Source organism: Danio rerio, chromosome 23, assembly GCF_049306965.1.
Source record: "Danio rerio strain Tuebingen ecotype United States chromosome 23, GRCz12tu, whole genome shotgun sequence".
In the NCBI taxonomy this organism is placed as follows: Eukaryota; Metazoa; Chordata; class Actinopteri; order Cypriniformes; family Danionidae; genus Danio; species Danio rerio.
The window spans coordinates 40,075,001-40,099,737 of NC_133198.1; the positions used below are offsets into that span (position 1 = coordinate 40,075,001).

Sequence of the window (24,737 nt, forward strand, 5' to 3'; positions counted from 1 at the left end):
TTTATCTACAGCACAATGGTAAATGAATGTGATGAGAGAAAAATCTTTGGACTGTCTTGGGGGAAACTGGAGCACCCGGAGGAAACCCATGCGAACGCGGAGAGAACATGCAAACTCCTCACAGAAACGCCAACTGACCCAGCCGAGGTTCGAACCAGCGACCTTCTTGCTGTGAGGCGACAGCACTACCTACTGCACCCACAGTCAAACCTCAGTATAAAATTAAATTAAATTAAACTAATAAAATTAAACTAAACCAAACTAAAATAATAAAAATTCAATTAAGTTAAACTTATCTAAATAAAATAATAACTAAATAAAAATTAATAAAATTAAACTAAACAAAAAATATATAAAATTAAATTAAATTAAAAGTAATAAAATTAAACCAAACTAAACTAAAATATATAAAATTAAATTATGTTAAATAAAATTAAACTAAATTAAAATAAAACCATAAATTTAACTAAAAATAAATTTAAATTAAACGAAATTTTATTAAATTAAAACTAATAGAATGAAACTAAAATAAATTAAACTAAAAAAAAACTGTAATTAAATTGAACTAAATAAAACTAAACTAAATTAAATGAAATGTAATAAAATTAAACTAAAATAAAATAAAATTAAATGAAAATTAAATTAATAAAATTAAACAAAAATAATACAAATAAATAAAACAAATCAAAATAATAAAGAACAAAACAAACAAAATAAAATAAACGTTTTTAGTTTGAAGTGAGGAGAAAATAATTGCTAGTAATTATAATAATTGTATCATAAAAATACATACAACTCGAATAATACATTTAAAATTTGTCTAAAATTTAAATAAGATAACTCCTTTAAAAAAGTTATAAATGTGTATATAAAAAATAAATAATAACTACAACAAAACAATAAAATAATAATAATAATATTTATAATAATAATAATAATAATAATTATAATAATAGCAGAATTTTATACAATACAAATAGATAATTTTATGGTTTCAAAAATTAAAGTTATTTTATAGTATAACATTACCTATTTATGAAACTTGTACAGCATTTATTAATCATAAATGTACATGTACTAACACATTATTAACATCCAAATTCATACTTATTAACATTAGTCAATGCATTTACTACCATGAATAAACAATGAAAAATGCATTTATTTCAGTTTATGTTCATGTTTTGTTAATGTTAGTTAATGATCCCATTACCACTGTTTATAGTTAGTTCATGTTAACTCGCTGGGCATTAAGTAATGCAACCTTATTGTAAAGTGTTACCGAATATTCTATTATACAAACACCACTATTTTTGTACAGTATTTTTGTTCCTGAAAAGTTTACAAAAGAATGAATAATAATAATAATAATAATAATAATAATAATAAATAGAATAATAATAATATTAATAATAATAATTATTATTATTATTGTTATTAATATAATTATTAATAGCATCATTATGATCCACATTTCTTACATTTCCACTCCTCTGCTTGTGATCAGAAATTATAAGCAGACCAAACACACAGAAAAAAGTAAATAATGAAATATTACCGATATCATCTGGTCTTTCTTGCAGTGCTGGGACAGATCACGGATACCATTGATAAAGAGCTTGTTGGCAGTGACATACGCTTTCCCAGCTTCAATCATACCGCCACACAGCTTCACCAGCTATTCATCAAAAACACAGAGAGAGAGAAAAAAAGAGGAGAACATTAGATACAATCAGCAGAAACATGAAGAAACAAAAGTAAAGATCCTGATTTTTTTCTTTCTTTTTCAAACATTTCCCAAGTTATGCCTAACAAAGCAAGCAATTTTTCACAGTATTTCCAATAATGTTTTTACTTTTTTATTTATACTTATTTGCTTTATTTTGGCTAGAAAAAAAGCAGTTTTGATTTTTTTAAAAACAATTTTAAGGTCAATATTATTAGCCCATTAAGCAATATTCTTTTTTCGATTCCCTAAAAAACAAACCATTGTTATGCAATGATTTGCCTAATTACTCTAACTTGCCTAATTAACCTAGTTAAGCCTTTAAATGTCACTTTATGCTGAATACCAGTATCTTGAAAAATATCTAGTAAAATATTATGTGCTGTCATCATGGCAAAGATGAAATAAATCAGTTATTAAAAATGAGTTATGAAAAATAAAAAATCTTTCCATTAAACGGAAATTGGGGGGGGGGGGGATATACAGGGGGGCTAATAATAACTTCAGTTGTATGCATATGGCAATGTTGATGTGTTTGGTCTTAGTGGAATAGGTGTGCTATACTGCTGCTATGGAAAACAAAAAATTGTTAAATATAATGCTGCATGTTTTATATATAATGACTATATGTTTAGTGCATAGAGTCATTAGCTGTGTTACCATGCAAAAATGCTAATTAAATTTATGCATAAAACTAAATTATCACATAAAAGACATGCAAATTAAGCTGCCTTTTCATCCAACGAGTCAAAGCAAACAAAATTGTCACTTCCTGATTAACTGGGGCCAAATATTAACAGCAAAGACGTAAATTGCTGCAGTAGGAGAAGCTGCGTGAATCTTTTCTTTATTTAATACATTTTTATCACCTCAGAAGATGATACCGACACGCAATTAACACGTGGTGGCATTTAAAGGCATGAGATGCAGAGAACAGATGCTCTTGAGAGTTCTGAAGGTAAATATTAATAAAATAACACTAATACTGAAATGGTTAGATGTTTAGAATGACCAAAACAACATTTCATATGTTTTACAGGGTGCTCAGCCTGCTGGTTTGTCTATTCACACACATTTTTATAATCACATGATCTCTTGAGAGGGGTCCGGCTTCAGACCTGGTGCAGTGCAATCTGGGCTGCATCCAATGCTTTTTAATGGGCTCACGTAACCCCACCCCTAACCCTACCCGTCACAGTGACGTCACCAGCTCCATTTGAGTGCATTGTGTCTGACATTGCATCGCTGAATGATGCATCATTCTCAGATGTCTCAGCTTGCATTATAAAGGCTGCATCCAGATACTATTGGATCTCTTATAACAAAATCACATGACTTTTTTCAATGCGCACACTGGAATTTGTTCAGTAAAAGTGTTTCCATCATAGTTTATGCGCATCTTTTCTTATCGAATAAAGTTTAATCTACTCAGTTATGCGCATCAACTTTTAATGAGCATTTTCTAAATTTATGCTCATCTTGTAGTTTAAATTAACCGATTTTTTATGCGCATATCCAAAATGTGTATAAAAATAGGTGGATAGAAACTAGAGCTGCACAATTAATCGAAAAAAGATTGCGATCTCGATTAAACCCCCTAGACGATCTTTATCCAGCATTTCTACGATTCGGGGAGGGGGGGACAGTGGCGCAGTAGGTAGTGCTATCGCCTCACAGCAAGAAGGTCGCTGGGTCGCTGGTTCGAATCTCGGCTCAGTTGGCATATCTGTGAGGAGTTTGCATGTTCTCCCTGCATTCGCATGGGTTTCCTCTGGGTGCTCCAGTTTCCCCCCAGTCCAAAGACATGCTGCAGGTGAATTTGAATTGGGTAGGCTAAATAGTCCGTAGTGTATGAGTGTATGAGGGTGACAGGCCCAGACGACAGGCCGGCCGGAATGTGTAAAAAAGTCGTTATCACATGGACAAGTCTAAAATGGATTGTTCCAAAGAGCCGACCCTGCAACCATACGGGACTAAGGCCAAAGAAGAAGAAGACATATAACGACACCTCCAAATGATGTTGAAGAGTCACATACTGTATTTATAAGGTATAATTTACCAAAAAAATGTCATTATGGTCTTCATATAAAGCTGTATCCGCGGCCGGGAAATCACACGTGACGTGAGCTGCTGACCGAGAGCTGTCACAGAGAGGGTGGGTGCGCACCCTACTTAATGATAGATGCGCCCGTCTACTTTAGTGAACAGAACCTGCATAGACTGAGAGTAACAGGTAATAAATTTGCAAATAATATTCAGTTTGTGGCACAGAGTGATCGTTTGAGAGCTGCGCGTAAAGTATGAACACCACTTAGCAGTGAAAATGAAACCGAAAGCATGCACATCATTTAAACGATCATATCGAATTTTAGAGTTATGACTGTGACAAGCATTTGATACGTTTTTTCTTTCATAGCGAACCCACAGTTGTGCATGAAAAAAAATGTTTAGTGTCAGTATAACTACTTATTACTACAGATTGCAAGCATGGGCCTTTATCTCAAACATAATTCAACATCAGAATTATTATAAGTAGAATAGAATTATTTATAGAAACCAGTGGACATACACATAATATTACTATTGTTGTTTTACCATATGTTTGAAAAAAAAAACAATAATAATTACCGACTCATATTAAGCTTTATTATACATCTACAGAATCATGAGAAAATCATGATCTTTATTTCAAGCAAAAAAAAAAAAAAGCGATTTTCATTTTAGCCAGAGGGCGAGGCAGTGGCGCAGTAGGTAGTGCTGTCGCCTCACAGCAAGAAGGTCGCTGGGTCGCTGGTTCGAACCTCAGCTGAGTTGGCGTTTCTGTGTGGAGTTTGCATGTTCTCCCTGCCTTCGTATGGGTTTCCTCCGGGTGCTCCGGTTTCCCCCACAGTCCAAAGACATGCTGCAGGTGAATTGGGCAAGCTAAATTGTCCGTAGTGTATGAGTGTGTGTGTGGATTTTTCCCAGAGATGGGTTGCGGCTGTAAGGGCATCCGCTGTGTAAAATCTTGCTGGATAAGTTGGCGGATCATTCCGCTGTGGCGACCCCGGATTAATAAAGGGACTAAGCCGACAAGAAAATGAATTAATGATTTTAGCCAGAATCGTGCAGCTCTAATACAAACGTCGATTCCCTAAAACTTAACTTGATTTATTGCTGGATGTATCCAAATTTTTAATTGGATCAGATTCTTAAAGAAATCAAACACTTCAAGATGTTTTGGTTTTAAATCAAAGACTTCCTTCAACAAAGGATAAATCAGCATTTTAAGCAAATCTCTTAAATGATTCATTGACTTACTGTTTTCTAAAGAAAACTCTTGAATGATTCAATGGCTCACTTATAAAAACTTCATTTGTTTCAATATTCCGACAAATGTTTCTATGACAAACATTTTTTAGCAGTCATACCTTCTGGCATACCAGGAAAAATCAATAGCATCTTTGAATGAATGAAGTTACTTTCAAAAGGTGATTAACTCTAGTTTAATCACTACACCAGTGTTTACATCAACACTACAAACTATAATCCCAGCACTTTAATATCCACACCACACATGCACATAAGCATTAAGCTGACTTTAACCCAAGATATTTCCTTAAATCCCACAAACAAACACACACACACACACACACACACACACACACACACACACACACACACACACACACACACACACACACACACACACTAACTCACAAACTCACGAACACACACATATAAATGACTATATATTCAGTGTGTCATTGATTCACTGAATGAATCAACTCACTAAAAATTTATTTGTTTCATTACTGGATGAATCGGAATTCTTGAATGAATCAGTTTATTTACAAATAAATGACTCACTCACAGACCTTTTTTTTTTATTCAACTCAAACAATTTACGTTTTTGATTAAAGAATAAATCCACATTTTAAGCAAATCTCTTACATGATTCATTGATTGTCTCATAAGGTTCACTAGAATTCCAAATAAGCATTAAGCTAACTCAACACACAATTATAAAACAAGGACTATATTTTCTGTTCATCATTGACTTGCTGAATGACTCGACTCACAAAAAATTCCCTTCTTTTATTAGTAGATGAATCAACACTTTTGAATGAATCAGTTTTGATACAACTCAACGATTCAACTCAAACACTTTATTTCTTATATTAAACAATAAATCCACATTTTAAGCAAATCTCTTACACGATTTATAACCCCTTTTCACACAGTGATACCAGTAAATATCTGGAAAATTTCCGGAACGACTTTACCTGTGATTTAAAAAAAGTGCTGTTCACACAGGCGAGGACGTTAAGGAATTTTTCTGGAAAAGACCGTTTACACATCCATTCCAAAATACCGGTAAATTCATCATTAACTAGAAATTACCTCTAAACGGCTGCGCTTGATGTGTAAACATTTGACTACATTACAAACTCTGGATGGAGAAGTATTGTGAACAACTTCGATGAAAATATATAGAGAAACACTTTCGCATGTCGAAATGTACATAACGTGTGTGTGCTGGTGCTCACTCCGTCATGGGCACACGCGACACGTCAAGCAACTGAAGGAAGCAGAGCTTGAAGGTAAACAAACAACGGCTTATCATAAACATTTTATCGATAGCTATTTACAAAGATGGAATTAAGAAGGAACATAGAAATGTTATCTAACTAAAACCTAGCAGCTAAATGTGTCTGCAAAAATATTCAAAGGCTTTTATTTTTATAAACCGTGCGGACGTGAACGCGTCTGACTGTACTGATTGGCTAAAGTAGACGTCTCACGTCAGTCTATACGTGCATGCGCTCTTTCCGCCAATCTTACCGGTAATCTTACAACTTCTCTTTCCGGAAAATAGCCAGAATGAATTTACCTGTATTTTCAAAACAACCCAAGCTCATTCTGAAAACGTTGTCCCGTGGACGTTTCTGGAGACAGCGGAATATGTCCCGGGGGGTACGTACGGCCGCGTTTATTTTTTTCAAGCGAACGCTGCGGGGCGGTGTGACGCCGTTCCCTTTCGCATTGCCTTACCTCCTTGTGGAGGGCTTCCCCGCTGCAACCCGTTTGTCCACTCAGCTCAGCGTGTACGTCGACATGCTCGAGTTGCGGAGAGGGGTCAACCACGGCGACCGGTTTCGAGTCCGGGGAAGAGCAGCCTTAGCAATCAGGTAAGACAAAAACAGAATCCCAAAAATTAAGTGAACGAGTTTTCGTGACAGGGCGAGAACGAGGCGAAATCCGAAAAGGCGGTGGAATAAAAAAAAAAAATCAGAGCTTTTGTTTTTTTGGACGGCTTTTGTGAACTGTTGCTCGGGTTTAGGGAAGCGAGCGGGCGGGCGGGTCGATCGGTAAAATTGGTTGGGTTCGGGGATGGAAGAGGGCGGGTTGGCCGATTGGCCGATCGCGCAGTCAATCATCCGGTCAGTCGGATGCCGGCCTTAGGCGGGTTCACGCGAGAACAGCGCGGGCGCGAACCACGCTCGCGAGAGGCGTCTGAGGTGAGAAAAAGCGTGCAACAGCGGCCTATCGCGTATTCGCGAAAACAAAAACTGCAGCGTACCCGCCGGGACCTATTCCGCGGTCTCCAGAAACGTCCGCCGGACTACATTTCCACAATGAGCCTGGGTTGTTTCAAAAAGGACCTGTTCACACATACAGACCTTTCCTGAAAATTGCCGGTAATTTCCCGGGAAGGTCTGTATGTGTGAAAGGGGCTATTGACTCACTTGTAAGAAATTCACTAGAATTCTATAAAAGCATTAAGCTGACTTTACACACAAACTCACGAACACACACACATATAAATGACTATATATTCAGTAAGTCCCTGATTCACTGAATAAATCGACTCACTAAATGTTCAATTGTTTCATTACTGGATGAATCATCATTTTTGAATGAATCAGTTTTCCTACAAATCAATGATTCACTCGCACACTTTAACTTAATCTCCTACATGATTCATTGACTCACTCGTAAGAAATTCACCACAACTCCATATAAGCATTAAACTGACTGTTAACACACACACACACACACACACACACACACACACACACACACACACACACACACACACACACACAGCAGGTGCGGCTTCATCTGGCCAGTAATTCTCCTCAGTAATGTGCCAATTACTAGTTCCCACATGCAAAAGCCAAGGCAAAAATCTCCCACTTTCACATACGCCACACGTCCCGGACTCAGCAGAGGGCTTTCACATGTGGTTGTGTGTTTGTTTAATGCCTGACGGGACACATTCTCAGATGGTCTCCATGTGTTTGTCCCAGCATAAGAGTCTGAGATGAACCGGAGCGCAAAGTTTAGTTCCCCTTTATCCCGGATTGTTCATTTCTTCTGTATTTGATCTTCCTCTTTCATAGCTCAGGTGTTTTTTCGATTGCGCTCACACACGCAAGATCTCTTAATTCCCCAAAACACTGCTCATGAGTCAAACTGGCAAACACTGAGGCCTTGTTTTACACATCTGCCGAACAGACACACATACATCTGAACTGACTGACAGAAGAATGAGAATGCAGATTTTAGTCAACTAAAAATAATAAGCAAGAAATATTCAGTTTGACTTCAATAGTTTCTTAGAGGATCAAACATATACGTCTAGATCATAACAGTGGAGTTGAATTAATTGACAAATATGGCATCTTGTTGTAAATAACAGTTAGAAAGATTCTAAAATCATCAATAAATCAGTAAAGCTTCACTTGTTTCATTACTGGATGAATCAGCATTTTTGAATGAATCTTTTAAGTCTTTTTTTTTACCAAATCAATGATTCATTCACATATTTTTTTGATTCAACGCAAATACTTTACTTATTTCATAATATTATAAATCCAAATTGTAATCAAAACCCTAATTATTTAGTTAACCCAAAGTTACATCTTGTTGTAATTAACAGTTAATAAAGCCAATATTAATAATAATAAAATAATTATAATAGTAATATCATTACAATAATAATAATAATAATACATATTTTGCTAAATAAAAAATTTAAATGTATCTCGCATTTGAGTTAATACATGCTCGACATCTCATCATCAACATCATTAATAATACTAGTAATAATAATAATAATAATAATATAGTTTTATTATATTCTCTTATTTAATGTATTTTTCTAAGTTTAATGTTTTATATAATATAAATAGTTTTCAAAGTTATATACAGTTGAAGTCAGAATTATTAGCCCCTTTTTTAATTATTATTTTTTATATTTTTTTCCAAATGATGTTTAACAAAGCAAAGAGATGTCTGATCATATTTTTTCTTCTTTTCATTTTTTAAAAACCATTTTAAGGTCAAAACTATTTGCCCCTTTAAGGTTTTTTTTTCAATGGTCTACAGAACAAACCATTTGTATACAATAACTTGCCTAATTACCCCAACCTGCCTAGTTAACCTAATTAATCTAGTTAAGCCTTTAAATGTCACTTTAAGCTGTATAGAAGTTTCTTGAAAAATATCAAGTAAAATATTATTTACTGTCATCATGAAAAAGATAAAATAAATCCATTATTAGAAATGAGTAATCAAAACTATTATGTTTACAAATTTGTTTTAAAAAAATCTTATCTTCATTAAACAGGAATTGGGGGTGGGGGGGGGGGGTAAACAGGAGGGCTAATAATTCAGGGGGACTAATAATAATAATAAAGGTTTTCATGCTAAAACAATCTGAAGTGCATTATGTACTTGATGATATGAAATACTGTTCAGTTAGTTTACAGAAACCAAGATGTTAGGTTGAGGAAAAATTGATAATTAAGCAATACTATTCCTCTTCAGTGTAACTTTGACAGTATATTACAACTGAAAAAGTCTCCATTTTATCTGGTGAAGCCTAACGAAACTATCAAAAGTGTTTGTATAATAAGATCTCTATAATGAGTATAATTAAATATGTTATATAACGAATGAAAAAAAAATGTTTATGAAAAAAAATTACATAAAACTTTAATGTTTTTATGATTTTATATAACAAATGTATGTAGATCATAAAAAAAATCAGATAACCCTTATTATTTTAATAAATTATGTTTTTTTTATTTTTTATTTATTCATTTTCCCTCTGCTTAGTCCCTTTATTCATCAGGGGTCACCACAGTGGATTAAACCGCCAACTTATCCAGCATATGTTTTACACAGTGGATGCCCTTAAAGCTCCAACCTATACTGAGAAACATCCATACACACTCATTCACACACACTCATTCATTCCTTCATTTTCTTTTCGGCTTAGTCCCTTTATTCATCAGGCGTCACAACAGCGGAATGAATCGAGAACTTATCCAGCATATGTTATACGCAGAGGATGCCCTTCCAGTCGCAACCCATCACTGGGAAACATCCATACACACTTATTCACACACATACACTACGGACAATTTAGTACCCACACGGACACGAGGAGAACATGTAAACACAGAAATGCTGACCGACTGACCGAGCCAGGACTTAAACCAGCAACCTTCTTGCTGTAAGGCAACAGTGCTAACCACTGAGCCACTGTCAGCCCTGTTTTTATATTGTTGAAGAGTACAATTACAAATATATATCTAGTCTTACCATATTAGATATTCTAAACCTAGTAGGAAACAAATGAACATTCAAATACAATATATAATACATATAAACTAACATTTAAAATATAAATAAATAAATGTAAATAAATCGACTACTTATTTGTAGCTTATTCTTTTATTTATTTATTTATTTATTTATTTATTATTATATTTGCTATAGCTCTATAACTATATTTGTTCTCTATATATCTATATATTTGTTTATATTTTTATATTTAAAATGTATACATTTTATTTTTACATTTATATTTAATACATTAATAAATAAAAATAAAACATAGACTTTTGTAGATCTTTTTGTGTACTTGTTTATAATTATCTGAGGGAATATATGTATATTGTGGATATTTTGTAATTGTGTGTGTGTGTGTGTGTGTGTGTGTGTGTGTGTGTGTGTGTGTGTGTGTGTGTGTGTGTGTGTGTGTGTGTGTGTGTGTGTGTGTGTATATCTAGTCTTACCATATTAGATATTCTAAACCTAGTAGGAAACAAATATAAGGTCACAAAAACAAATGAACAATTAAATACAATATATAATACATATAAACTAACATTTAAAATATAAATAAATAAATATAAATAAATCCATTACTTATTTGTGACTTATTCTTTTATATTCTTATTTATTTATTTATTTATTTATTTATTTATTTATTTATTATTATATTTGTTAAAGCTCTATAACTATATTTGTTCTCTATATATCTATATATTTGTTCATACTTTTATATATTACATTTATAAATTATATTTGTATATTTATATTTAATATATTCATAAATAAAAATAAAACATAGACTTATAGATTTAGTAACTTAGATTTGTCATGGAATTTAAATACTCTCTGCTGATTTGAAGTAATTATTTTATCCATACTTGTAAGTCGCTTTAGATGAAAGCTTTTGCTAAATGAATACATGAAAATAAAAAAAGTGTATTGAAACACATAAGCAAATCAAGCAAACAGTAAGTTTCAGTTTCTTTGCACAAGTCGGGATCATGTAAGAGCCTGCAGTAATGCTGATGTTTTGCTGAGCCTGATGAAATGATTAAAAGTTGCATGTTGTTGTAATTAAAACTCATGGAAACGGCAAATAACAACAAACAAACAGCTCAACCAAACGCACAAAAAGACCAAGTCACCTCTTTGAATCTCAGTTGAAAACAGTAAAGCAAAACACACGAATGACACAGGACGCACACATACAGAAAACACACACGCACACATGCAAACATACTGTAAACCACACAATGAAAATACATACACATACATACACATACACATACTGTACATATGACCTCTAAACCTTTAAAGCTCTGAGTGCCGCAGGTGTAATCTGGTTTGACAGCTGTCACTCAAGGTCTTCAGAAACAGATGGAGATCGTGAGCATTAGAGAAACATATGCGCTCTTTATTTACAGCTAAAAGTGACATCTGTGAGCCAATGAGCGCTTATTACATATCAGTCAAACTATGATTGTGTGTGTATTTGTGTGGAGATTGTAGTTTACAAAACCTGGCTTTTGTGGATCTTTTTGTGTACTTGTTTATGATTATATGAGGGAATATATGTATATTGTGGATTTATATTGGTAATTGTGTGTGTGTGTGTGTGTGTGTGTGTGTGTGTGTGTGTGTGTGTGTGTGTGTGTGTGTTTGTGTGTGTGTGTATGTGTTATTTTAAACCTAGTAGGAAACAAATATAAGTTCACTAAAACAAATAAACAATCAAATACAATATATAATACATATAAACTAACATTTATAATATAATAAATAAACAAATAAATAAATGTAAATAAAAATATTTTTAAAAAATAATAAAAATAATTAATAACGAAAAATCTGGTCTACTGTATTAAATATTTAGAATTGGTACTGAACTAAATAAATATTAAAATATCAATATAAAATGATCAGAAAACAACAGCAAAAATAAAAAAAAGTTCTTATTAAATACAAAAAAAGTCACAAAACAACTGAAAAATTAATTGGACAATTAAATACGACATATAATACATATAAACTAAAATTTAAAATAAAAAATAAATTAAAAACAATAATCTGGTCTACTGTATTAGGTATTCTAAATTGGTACTGAACTAAACAAATGGCAAAATGTTAATATAATAAAGTAAAATGATCAGAAAACAAAAGCAAATTAACAGACTTTGGTTAAATATAAAGTACTATAACATAAAAAAACATAAAATTTAAATAAATAAAATTAGGAACAAAAAATCTGGTCTACTGTATTAGATATTTCTAAATTGGTAGTGAACTAAATAAAAGTTAAAATATTAACATAAAATGATCAGAAAACAAAAGCAAAATAAAATAAAATAAATATAAAACAGTCACAAAACAAATGAAAGTTTAAATGAACAATTAAATACAAAATATAATGCATATAAACTAACATTTAACATATAAATAAAAATAATCATAATAAAATATTAAATACAATAAAAAATGTAAATAAAAGATTATTAAATTAAAAAACAAAAATCTTCTGTATTAGATATTCAAAATTGGTACTCAACTTAAAATATGAATATAAAACAAATAAACTGATCAGAAAAGCAAATTTCAAAAGCAAATGATTTATATTACTACTATATAATACTATTTCAACACACAATATAAAAAACAACATTAAATTAAAAAACAAATTAATAACAAAAATCTGGTCTACTGTATTAGATCATCTAAATTGGTGCTAAACTAAATACATTTTAAAATATTAATATAAAAAATGATCAAAAAACAAGCAAAACACTAAATAAAAAAAATAAATAAAAATAAAATAAAATAAAATAAAATGATAAAATATTAAATACATTATAATATAGAGTGAATAAAATGACTAGACAACAAAAGCAAAATAAAAAAAATTAATTAAATATAAAAGGTCACAAAACAAATGAAAAATTAAATAAACAATTAAATACAATAAATTAAATATATAAACAATTTTTTATATAAATGAATTCATACAAACAAATAAAATAAAAAAATATATATAAATCCATTAATTAAACAAATAACAACTTTAATAATAACAAAAATTAATAACAACAAAAACAATTAAATACAATATATAATACATTTAAACAAGCATTTATGAAATTAAAAAATGAAATAAAATAAATAAATAAATTTATTAAATAAATAAAAATTAAGAATAAAAATATGGTTTACTCTATTAGAACTTCTAAATAGGTGGTAAGAAAATTATGGTTAAATTATTAATATGAAATAAATAAAATGATCGGAAACCAAAATAAATATAAATAAAAAAATTATCTAATTAAGTATAAAATGCTATTTTAAAGCATATAATTACGTTTAAAAAAATCTAAATAAAAGTTTCCATCTAATAAACACTCCCCTAAGTCTACAGTACTGGAAGAATTATCCTACACTTCAGTGTTAGATTGTCCAACCAATCCAACCAAAGATGGCTCCAACCATCTTTACAGCATTTAAACAGGATTACCATCACTGTACGTTAATCCACAATACTCTAATCTCCGCGACATAAACCACAAACATTTCTCCATCATCCGCACATGCTCCTGCTGCTCTCTAATGACAAACCAGCCATCTTTCTGCTTTCCCTGCTGGATTTACACACACATTTGCACATCCCGTGATCCCTAAAGCCTATGTTTGACCGCTTGACCTTGTTGGAGAGTCATCAGATGTCAGTGTTTGGCTACAGAACTCCTCGAGGGTATTATTAGATGAGATTTCCAAGAAAATGAATAAGCTGTGATTGTCAAATGCACTCTGTTGGGGTTACGAGGTCAATATGTCGGGTTTTAAAGCGTCTGACCTTGTCAAGCTTGGCTTCAATCTCCACCACCTCCGTCTCCACCTCGTCGATATTTGCCCTGGAAAACAGAAAGAGATGAAGATGTGGATTATTTTGGTTGAACGACGGAAGCATCTTGATGAGTAAACACCGGAACAGATTAACAAAAAGACGTCGTTGTTGGATCTGCTTTTCATTTCTGTGATTTAATATCATATTGAAAATGTGTTCAGTGTAAGACTGCACAGTATATCGAAAAGTATCGTTATCGCGATAATAAAAATAATAAATAAAAAAAATAATACAAAATAAAAAAATAATAAAAATACATTTTATTTATAATGCACTTTTATTAGACCCGAAGCACTAACAGGCATACAAGACAAAAAAAGCAGAACAATAAAAACAGTAAAAAAAAGACCACAATAAAACAATAAAATATGAACCATTCAATATAACTGGATGATAAAATTAACAAAAATAATTAATCAAAAAAGTTAACCAGTTAAACTCCAGTGCAATTTTTGGGATTTCCGCCCGGATTTTGCCTACATAAATTTAAAAGCTTCCCAAATCCACATGCAGAGGTGTAAATGCGATATCATTTTAAAGAAAAAAATCTGATCTACTGTATTAAATATTTTGAATTGGTACTGAACTAAAAAAATATTAAAATATAAATATTTAATGATCAGAAAACAAAAGCAAAAATAAAAAGTTCAAATTAAATACAAAAAAGTCACAAAACAACTGAAAAATTAAATGGACAATTAAATACAAAATATAATACATATAAACTAAGATTTAAAATAAAAAATAATTAAAAACAAAAATCTGGTCTACTGTATTAGATATTCAAAACTGGTACTAAACTAAACAAATGTCAAAATGTTAATCTAAAAAAGTAAAATGATCAGAAAACAAAAGCAAATTAACACACTTTGATTAAATTTAAAGTACTATAACATAAAAAACATACAATTTTAATTAATACTTCAGTGCTATTTTGGGGATTTCCACCTGGATTTTGCCTACCCAAATTTAAAAGCTTCCCAAATCCACATCCAGAGGTGTAAATGCAATATATATAATAAACACCTAAAAAAAAAAAGAGGCGTTTTTTGTATATATTTTTTTATAAACTCAAATCTGAAAGAGTACCTTTTAGGTTCTGTGTGGTCTAGCGTGCTGTAATTAATTTAGGTGGTTCCTGCACATGTCTGTAATCATAGGAAAAAAAGAAAAATGTCTCCACCATAATCTATGCAAAAGTTATTGTACACAGGGAGCGATCATTGTTTTCATCTTTCACTATTCTTTTGTTTGATCAAACATAATTCACTGTGTTTGGACCACATCAGACATATAAAAGGATTACTTATGCACATAACCTCAAAACAGAGGAGAATGGCCCTGAAGAGCACAGCAAAAGGTAAGAGATGACAGTTGTCTGTGCTATCTGGGGCTGCTTATTGATCATAAATGTATTGTTTTCATTTCTGCGCCATGGAAACACCACAATTCATTCGGCAACTGTTTGATATGTGAATATAATTCAGTAAAAAGAATGCTAGAACCGTATGAGCACCGGGAAGAGCTTTCATTTGAGCTATAACTTTGTACATGTGTCATATGTAAAAATATGAAAATGAACCAATGTTCAATACCCAGCTCGGGTGTCCAAAATACTGTGTATTTAAGTGTAAATAACTTTTGTACAGTAGAATAAAAACCAAAGTGATGCATACGTGCATAAAATATAAATTCTACACTTTCAAACAAAACCACTTACGGGGGTCTGGTGCAGTGCTGGCCCTTTAAATCTTAAAGCGAAAGTCGATGACTTCTTGGACCAGGTACCGGATGTTAAGAAGTTTCTTTAAACATTACAGAGAAGCAGCATTCCTGATGCTGATGGATAGTCCATTCCATAACTTTAAGCACTGTACGAAAAAGCACTTATATTCCCCGTGTTCATGTGGGTTTCCTCAGGGCGCTCCGGTTTCCCCCACAGCCCAAACACATGCGGTACAGGTGAACTGAATAAACTAAATTAGCCGTAGTGTATGAGCGTGAACGTGAAAGTGTATGGGCGTTTCCAAGTACTGGGTTGCAGCTGGATAGACATCTGCTGGAAAATAGGGGTATAACGGATCACGGTTGAGACATGACTCACAACCCACAGTTCGGAACACATGTGACCTGCGAATTAATACCTTTTTCGTAAACTAATCCTAAATTTATAACGAAACGATCACAGAGAGATCGCCTCTGGCGTCAGTCAAATCACCAGTATGAAAGCATTCAGGCTTTCCTGTAAAATATAATGATGATGGAAGAAGGTGTGGTACAGTAGGTTATTCTGGACATGTATGAGTATGTCTCCAACATTTATAAGATTTTCTAGAAATCGTTATGAATGTCTTCAATAGAACTACAGAGAGGCATTAATGCGTTCTGAAGTAAAGTGAAATGGCCATAAACTCCAGCAAGATGAAGTCACTGTATGCAGAACCACAGATATTTGTCTAAAAATAAAGTATAATTTTGGAAACGGTGTTCATCCTAACTGGAAGCTACATCATGTTTGCTGGCCTCACGCATCAGTCAGTCAGCATATAACCTTAAGGGTTAAACAAATAACGCACAACTCTACTATGACTACAGAAAAGTTTGCTCTGTTATAATTCACTTACATTTTAATAAGTTTTGGTGCGATTATAACCCGCTATAAAAAAAAAAACAGCAACAACTGTAGGTTTTGAATGAGAAGCTGTAATGTAGCTTTGGCGGGAGGAATTTTGGTGTGCGCCCCGTCACGGAAGAATGAATGTAGCGGAAACCATGCAAGCAATTATTTTATAAAATAAAAGTTTTATATATTTTTTTAATCAATTTTTATTTTCACCACATTTGATACTTTGTTTTAAACTTAACAAAACCAAAATATATTATACTTAAAAAAAATAAAACTGCCTGGCTAACACAAATATTATCCAGATTATGGGATTTTAAGGGACCTTGAAAAGGCCAACATTTACTCGTGAATGTCCATGAAGTGTTAAAGGCTTAAGTCATTTTATTAACCCACTTTATCTGTCTTTACCCACCTCGCATGGAACATATTCAATATTAATATATGTGAGAGATCAGGACATCTCCTGCTTCTTGTCATCCTGTGTGTGAAAGGCTTTTCCTCTGAACTCTAAAGGCCTGGTTTAAAGCCTCAGGCTTGACGTTGGGCCACATCACAGAAATCAGAAATATTTTGGCCTGTCATCCAGTCTGCTAATCGCTCTGTCTCTCGCTGTGCTCCGTGTGTGTGTGTGTGTGTGTGTGTGTGTGCGTTTGAGGGAGGCTGCAGTGCTGATGATGCACGTGCTCTTCATTTAGAGCAGAAACAATTGTGCCTCGAGTACTACGGACACACACACACACAAATGCGCACACACACTTGAGTTAATATACCCGACCCCTCATCATCAACATCATTATTATTAATAATAATAATAATAATAATTTTAAAAATATTTTCTTATTTTTATAATTATAATTTGATTTCTACATATTTTATTTTACATATTTAATTAGTTGTTAATTGAGTTTCATTTTTATATCTTATTATTTCTATCAATTTATTTGTGTTTTTGGGGTGATACAAATGCATTCACTGTAAAAATAATAATAATAATAATAATAATAAATACAACAAAATAAAAAACAGTTTACACACAAACTGAAACCATCTTAAATGTTACACAAGTGCCAAAAAACTAAGGAAGCTGATAATAATAATAATAATAATAATAAAAATAATGATGATAATAATAATAATAATAATAATAAACATTATATTTTCTTATTTTTAGAATTATAATTTGAACTCTACATATTTTATTTGACATATTTATCTTGATTTTAACTGTTCCATTTTTATATCTTATTATTTATATCTATTTATTTTATTTGTCATTGTTTTTGGGTGACACAAGTTGATCCACTTTGAAGAAAAATAAACAAATTCAACCCAAAAAATATGAAGTGCCAAACAACCAAGGAAACAGACAAATAATTATAAATAGAGCATAATAATAATAATAATAATAATAATTATTATTATTATTATTATTATTATTATTATTATTATTACTATTATTATTATTAATATTGTTGCTGTTTTTTTGGGTGTTTTTTATAAATGAATCCACTGTAAAAAATAAAAATAAAAAATACAACAAAATAAAAAATATAGCATCCGCACAGAATGAAACTCTGCATACGCACAGAATGAAATCTCAAACGTTACACAAGTGGCAAACATGTCCAGAACTAAAATGAAATGAAAAGCACTGACTGTGGTTTTGGTCTGGCAGGAAATAAAAAGCTGCAACACCCCTTAACTCACATTAAAAGAGGGACTTTTTGAGATGCCAGTGAGCAACTGTCTAGTAGAAACCACCCAGAATAATCCAAACACCATATTGCAATGCTAAAAACCCTGAAAACACCTCAGCAATTCCACAGAAACACACCCAGAACTCCTGGAAATGTAATCACAACTCCTCTAAAACTGTTTAAAACATAATCTAATCACAAACCAAAAATGTTTAAAGGTGTATCATTTAATCATTAAAGTTTTCACGTCTGTCGACCAAAAAGAAGATACTTTGAAGAATGTTGAAACTGACAGCCATTGATTTTCATTGTCAATGGCTGCTGGTTTCCAACATTGTTCTAAATATCTTCTTTTGTTTTCAGCAGAAAAAAGAAACTCATACAGGTTTGGAACCACTTGAGGGTCCTTTGATTTTAATTTTTTTTTGGGGGGGGGGGGGGGGGTGAACTATTCCTTTAATATGTTGTTTGCTCATTGAACTCACTCAAACCGCTCTTATTGGATTTTTATATAACCTGCTCCGGCCTGTTTTTATCCCTACAAAAACATTCGCTCATTCTGGGAATCCTGCCCTGACAACAAACTCAGGTCCAGCTTATATAAAGCCTCACGTCTTGATGAAGTTTATCTGGAGCGAGACACTATATAGGCTTCCTTCACCTCTGTTTTAATGCACATTTTAAAGTGTCACATGAGAAAAAATTGATAAAAGGTCTTTTTTGTTCATCTTTTGGACACAACATAACTTTGATGAAGCTTTGTGCCCTTGCATGGACAGCAATGCAACTGAAATACTCTCAAATGTAATGCAATAATCTATAGCCCCTTTCAACAGTAGCCCCTATTACACAGACCTTTCCAGTAAATTATTTTCCGGAAAGGTCTGTATATACGAAAATACCGATAAATTCGTTCTGGCTTCCCCGGAAAGAGAAGTTGTAACAATACCGGTATTCTGGGGATATATCAATATGATTCCCCAACACGATGCGGGATTATCCAATATCATTCATATCAATATGGTTTAAGGCCAGACATGCGCATTCTGCACAAAACAGACCACCCCAAGGTGGCATGCGAGCTCGTAATGTGTGTATTTATATAGCAAATTTATTGTGTATGGCCATACACCCAAAGCGCTTCACGATCATGAATGGGGGGGTCTCTCCACACCACCACCAGTGTGCAGCATCCACTTGGATGATGCAATGGCAGCCACAGGACAACGACGCCAGTGCGCTCACCACACACCAGCTATTGGTGGAGCGGAGAGACAGTGATAGAGCCACTTTGGTGGATGAGGATGATTGGGAGGCCATGATCTTAAGGGCTGATTGAGGGACTTTGGCCAGGTTTGCCCTACTCTTTACGAGAAGTACCATGGGATTTTTAATGACCACAGAGAGTCAGGACCTCGGTTTAACGTCTCATCCGAAAGACGGTGTCCACTGACAGTGTAGTGTCCCCTTCACTTTTACTGGGGCATTAGGACTCACACAGACCACAGGTTGAGCGCCCCCTGCTGGCCTCGCTAACAACACTTCAAACAGCAACCTAGCTTTCCCATGTGGTTTCCCATCCAGGTACTGACCAGGCTCAGCCCTGTTTAGCTTCAGTGAGTTACTGGTCTTGGGCTGCAGGGTGATATGACTGTGGCTATGTGCGCATGTGCAAATGAATGATTCACTCCATGAGTCATATAAAGAGATTTGTTCAAAATGAATGACAGTTCGTTCATTCATTAAATAGTAAAAATGGCAATTTTTTGAAGTGCGATTTTGAAGTAAAATAACAAATCACAGCTTTTGCTAAATGAAGATTGTGATTTAATTTTGATTTATCTTGCGGCCCTAATTACTTTTTCCACAAATGGTGTCTCCTTTTCCTTGGTTAAAGGGATAGTTCAGCCAAAAAAATCCTGTTATGCTGTGTTCACACCAGACACTGAACGCGCGGATAAATCGCAGCATGTACATTTGAGGTTACTCGATTTATTCGCGCGTCAAAACAGACGCGGATTTGCATAATGGGCAGGGCTTCTGTCTGCCCGGTGACATGGATAACATGGATTTTATGAAGAAAATAACAGTGTTTATGGCTTTATGAAGACTGAAAAACAGCATAGATACGTTTAGGGTCGTGTCTGAGTCCACTACATCCTTTCAGGGGTGCATCCAGCACTATGAGCTCATAAACTCCTCCAGAAACTGAACCTGGATGACGGAGGCTTTCAGCAGTGCTTCTGACTGAGCCAAGCCCAGTTTGATGAACTGTTGTCGGTGAAGGCTGGAGGATTTCCCCCGGAACACCGACAACAGGCGATGCGTCACAATCATGCCCCCACAAGAGCAAGCTCCTGATTGGTTAACGCAGTGCGAATGTCCGCTGAAGTTCAGATTTTCGAACTCGAGTGATTCGCGCGAAACACGCGTCAAACGCGCAAAACGCTCAATTCGCACCGCGCTGCACCATTCGCGCGTATCGTGCCATTCGCACCGCACCATTCACGCAGTTCGCATCATTCGCGCCGCGCCATTCGCGCATATTGCACCACAGGATGTCTATTCGCACGTTTGCATTGACTTAACATGTAAATCACTCGCGCTTTAAGTGCGTTCCACGTCTGGTGTGAACGCAGCATTAATCTACTCATCCACAGGTCATCCAAGATGGTGATTTTTTTCTTCAGTAGCACATTATAGAAAATGTGTATGAGAATCTGTGGTCTTTAGTGAAGCAAAACAATCAATTAAACATTATTCACAATATTATTAGCTTTATTATTAGCTATTATTGTCATCAAAAGCAACAAGACTACAATCTTGTTGCAAGCAACAAGACTACAATCAGACTACACTCTCACATGCGCCAATATCTGTTTGATCATACCGTGGATTGTAGCTAATAATATTGTAAATAATGTTCAATTTCTTACACAGACCAATTTCAATTTGGCTTCACAAGACCTCAGTGTGTCATCAGGAACCACAGCTATTGTTTTGGACTTATATGTGTTTATTTTGAATGTAAAACACCAATCATCATTCAGTGTCAATATATAAATCGAAAAGGGACCACAGATTCAGCTCAAAATCTTGTTTGATTAACTCTACTGAAGATTTAAAGTCACCTACATCTTGGACGACCTGTGGGTGATTAAATGAACAGGACATTTTCATTTTTTGAGTGAACTATCCCTTTGATAGGTTATGAAAAAAAAACCAAACCACTTGATGGAAATGCACCTAATTTGCATCTATTTATTGATTGACTTTGTTCTTTGTTTGCGAGAATGTTGAAACGGATGGAAAGCTGATGGTCCAGCATCTCTGCATCTGTCTGAGCGGCTGCTGTGTTTGGCGGGCGGGTGGAGGACAGCAGCTGCTCTCCCTCTCCTCCTCCACAATGCCAGCTCAGTGCACATGGCACTCCCAGGATGGATGCACACGCTGCCCGCGGGCCGGTTACCATGGCAACCGCTTCGGGGGCCAGTCCCACAATTGCAAAACCCTGCCCATGTCTGACTTTCACTTGATCTTGCCAATGAAAAGGCGGACTTCACTGTCTAATATTCGACAATCCTGCTCATATTAGCAATTTTAAAAGAGTCTGGAAAACGAAACACACTATTAAATTCCTTTTAAAATTTAAAGTTACAATGTTTATTTTGCTAGCGCACTTTGTTATTCTTTAGGTGAACAAATGGAAGTTAATCCAGTAAACAAAAGAGTTTTGGTAGTCATCGATCAAAGTCTGACCTCTTGCTTACACATTTAAAATGACGGATCTTATTTGATGATGACAGTTTGACGACTTCAGCTACAATATTCTTAACCACACCCCTCTTTTTTTATTCTTGAATGAATTATGTAAATACAATGAGGAGATTAATATACAAGAAGGAAAATACAAATTATATTAACTGCATTGTTACAAAGAGAAAAATAAGAAAACAAACAAACAAAGACAGCGGTAAGTAAATTACAATTGCATAGAAACATGTGAAAATAAATGAATTAATTAAAAGCATTACAGGAAAGCTATCTAAATCTAATAACAGACAACACTTCTTTATGTAATAACAAAAATCTGACACAGTTTTTGTTGTTACACATACGGAAAGACTCAGTCAAACTTAATCAGAAATGGTTGAAATGTCGAATTGAAGCCTAGCATTTTTATTTCTATAAACCACTGGCCTCTTACTGTTAGTTTTGCTACAAGAGAGCGATGTGCAAAAAGAAAGCCCCACCCCCTACTCAATATTCTGTTTCAGTCTGAAGTATCAACTATACTGAAATAAAAGTCTCAGCAACTTCTGGTTAATGCTGACTTTAAAGGCGAGGCCAGACAGCTATTTGGGCTTGATTGTGTTTGTAGTGCACTGTTTAAAAAATATTTAAAAATTTTACATATATTCTAAACCACATTTTCTGTTCTCCTACAAACAATCTGTTGACTCACTGGTTCTATAAAGCCCCTCCCTTACAAATATTAAATTGGCTCAGATTGGTCAGTTGGCCCAGATTTCTGATTTGCTGACCACCTAGTGCATGTTAAAGGAAACATCAAATTGAGAGGCGAGATTTATGTAGATTTCAGAGATTATGATGTCACAAACAATATAGTCCCTATCAGATATTTGCAAGATGTTCTCGCTGCAGTCTGTGTCAAATAGGGTTGGAAGATGTCGGCCAATTTGGCATCTTATGATGTCTAATGTGAAACATCACGATCGATGATGGCATCGTCATCGCAGGCGGCGGTGAATCTATTATTTATGAATGATTAATTAATTCATAACGAATTAATTATTTGTTGCCTACTGTTTTAACTACCAGACCAGCATGGTCTTTGTTTTAACCACAATCAAATCATAAATAAAGATAAGTTACACACAAATTAATACCTGTCAATCACTTTTTCCATGGGACTCTGGCATGCATAGGCAGAGTGATCTGTGCTGTTACAATGGCCTCAACAAACTTGGTTGGTAAAAAGGGTGGACAATTAACAGGAACCACCGAACAGTATCTTAAAATTACTAAGTACAAGCATGAAAGCGAAAGATTAAAGCAGTGTACTGACGCTGTGACAGCTTACCTGATAGATTTAAAAGAACAAAAAGTCATTAGATCAACCTGCGGTCTTGATATTTTTGGTGTAAAAAAAAAAGTTTCTTGGCATCTATGAAGAAAAATTCTTAGGACATTAAAAGTATTCTTCACAATAAATACAATGGTTCTTTCAGAAACCATGCACTTTCAATTCAATTCAATTAATCTTTAATTGTATAGCGCTTTTACAGTGTAGATTGTGTCAAAGCAGCTTCATAGAAGATTATAGTGAATTGAAACAGTGTCAGTCCAGTTTTCAGAGTTTAAGTTCAGTTCAGTTTAGATTAGCTCAGTTCAGTTCAGTGTGTTTTAATATTCACTGCTGATAGTCTAAACACTGATGGTAATCCATCGATGCGCAGCACTACAAGCCCGAACTATGCAAGCTAGTGAACTAGAAGATTCTGAGACTTTTAATTCAGTATGTAGATGTACTTCCGGCAGAAACTGAATATTGAGGAGGGGGCGGGACTTTTGCGCATCATTCCCTCATAGCAGACTAACAGTAAGAGGGGCGTGGCTAAGAATATTGTGGTTGAAGCCGTCAAACTGACATCAGAGAAGATCCACCACTTCAAATGCGGAAGCAAATGGTCAGACTTTGACTAAAGATTATCAAAACAGTTTTGTTTTAGTAGTAGATTAATGGTTCACTTAAAAAAACAATGTGTGCTAGCAAAATAAACAAGGACTATAAAAACCTATAAATGAATGAATCATTTATGACATCACTACAAACTGTCCAGTTGCAATCTCATTTTTAAGAGTGAAGTAGCCACAAACAAAACAGCCTAATATAATTTATGTATCTTTGTCGAATTTGTAAATTCATCAGCCACCTCTTACAGGTCACACAGGATCAAAATAGCTGTCGTCAATGTATAATTAAGCTTACAGTATATATGTAGAGCATGGGTGACAAACTCAATTCCTGGAGGGCTGCAGCTCTGCACAGTTTTGCTCCATCACAGCTGATCTAACTGATCAAGCTGTTCGGGATTCTTTTAAATAACTTAATTCTTTGGATCAGCTGTGTTTCATTAGGATTGGAGCAAAACTCCAGGAATC

At 33.8% G+C, this 24,737-nt stretch overlaps 1 protein-coding gene and 1 long non-coding RNA gene across 3 annotated transcripts in view; one reads left to right on the forward strand and one right to left on the reverse strand.

The window, feature by feature from the left end:
- Positions 1-24,737, reverse strand: part of acap3a (ArfGAP with coiled-coil, ankyrin repeat and PH domains 3a) — a 162,377-nt gene that overhangs the window by 79,322 nt on the left and 58,318 nt on the right. For both annotated transcript variants that reach the window (XM_073939299.1, XM_073939298.1), the window contains exons 2-3: positions 14,178-14,235; positions 1,559-1,678 (exon numbers count right to left, since the gene is read on the reverse strand). In XM_073939299.1, coding sequence (XP_073795400.1) covers positions 1,559-1,678; positions 14,178-14,235 — 178 coding nt within the window. The remainder of the gene's footprint in view (positions 1-1,558; positions 1,679-14,177; positions 14,236-24,737) is intronic.
- Positions 1,788-5,428, forward strand: LOC141380538 (uncharacterized). The gene is made up of 2 exons (XR_012398679.1): positions 1,788-3,383; positions 4,478-5,428. It is a non-coding gene; the product is annotated as an uncharacterized lncRNA (long non-coding RNA).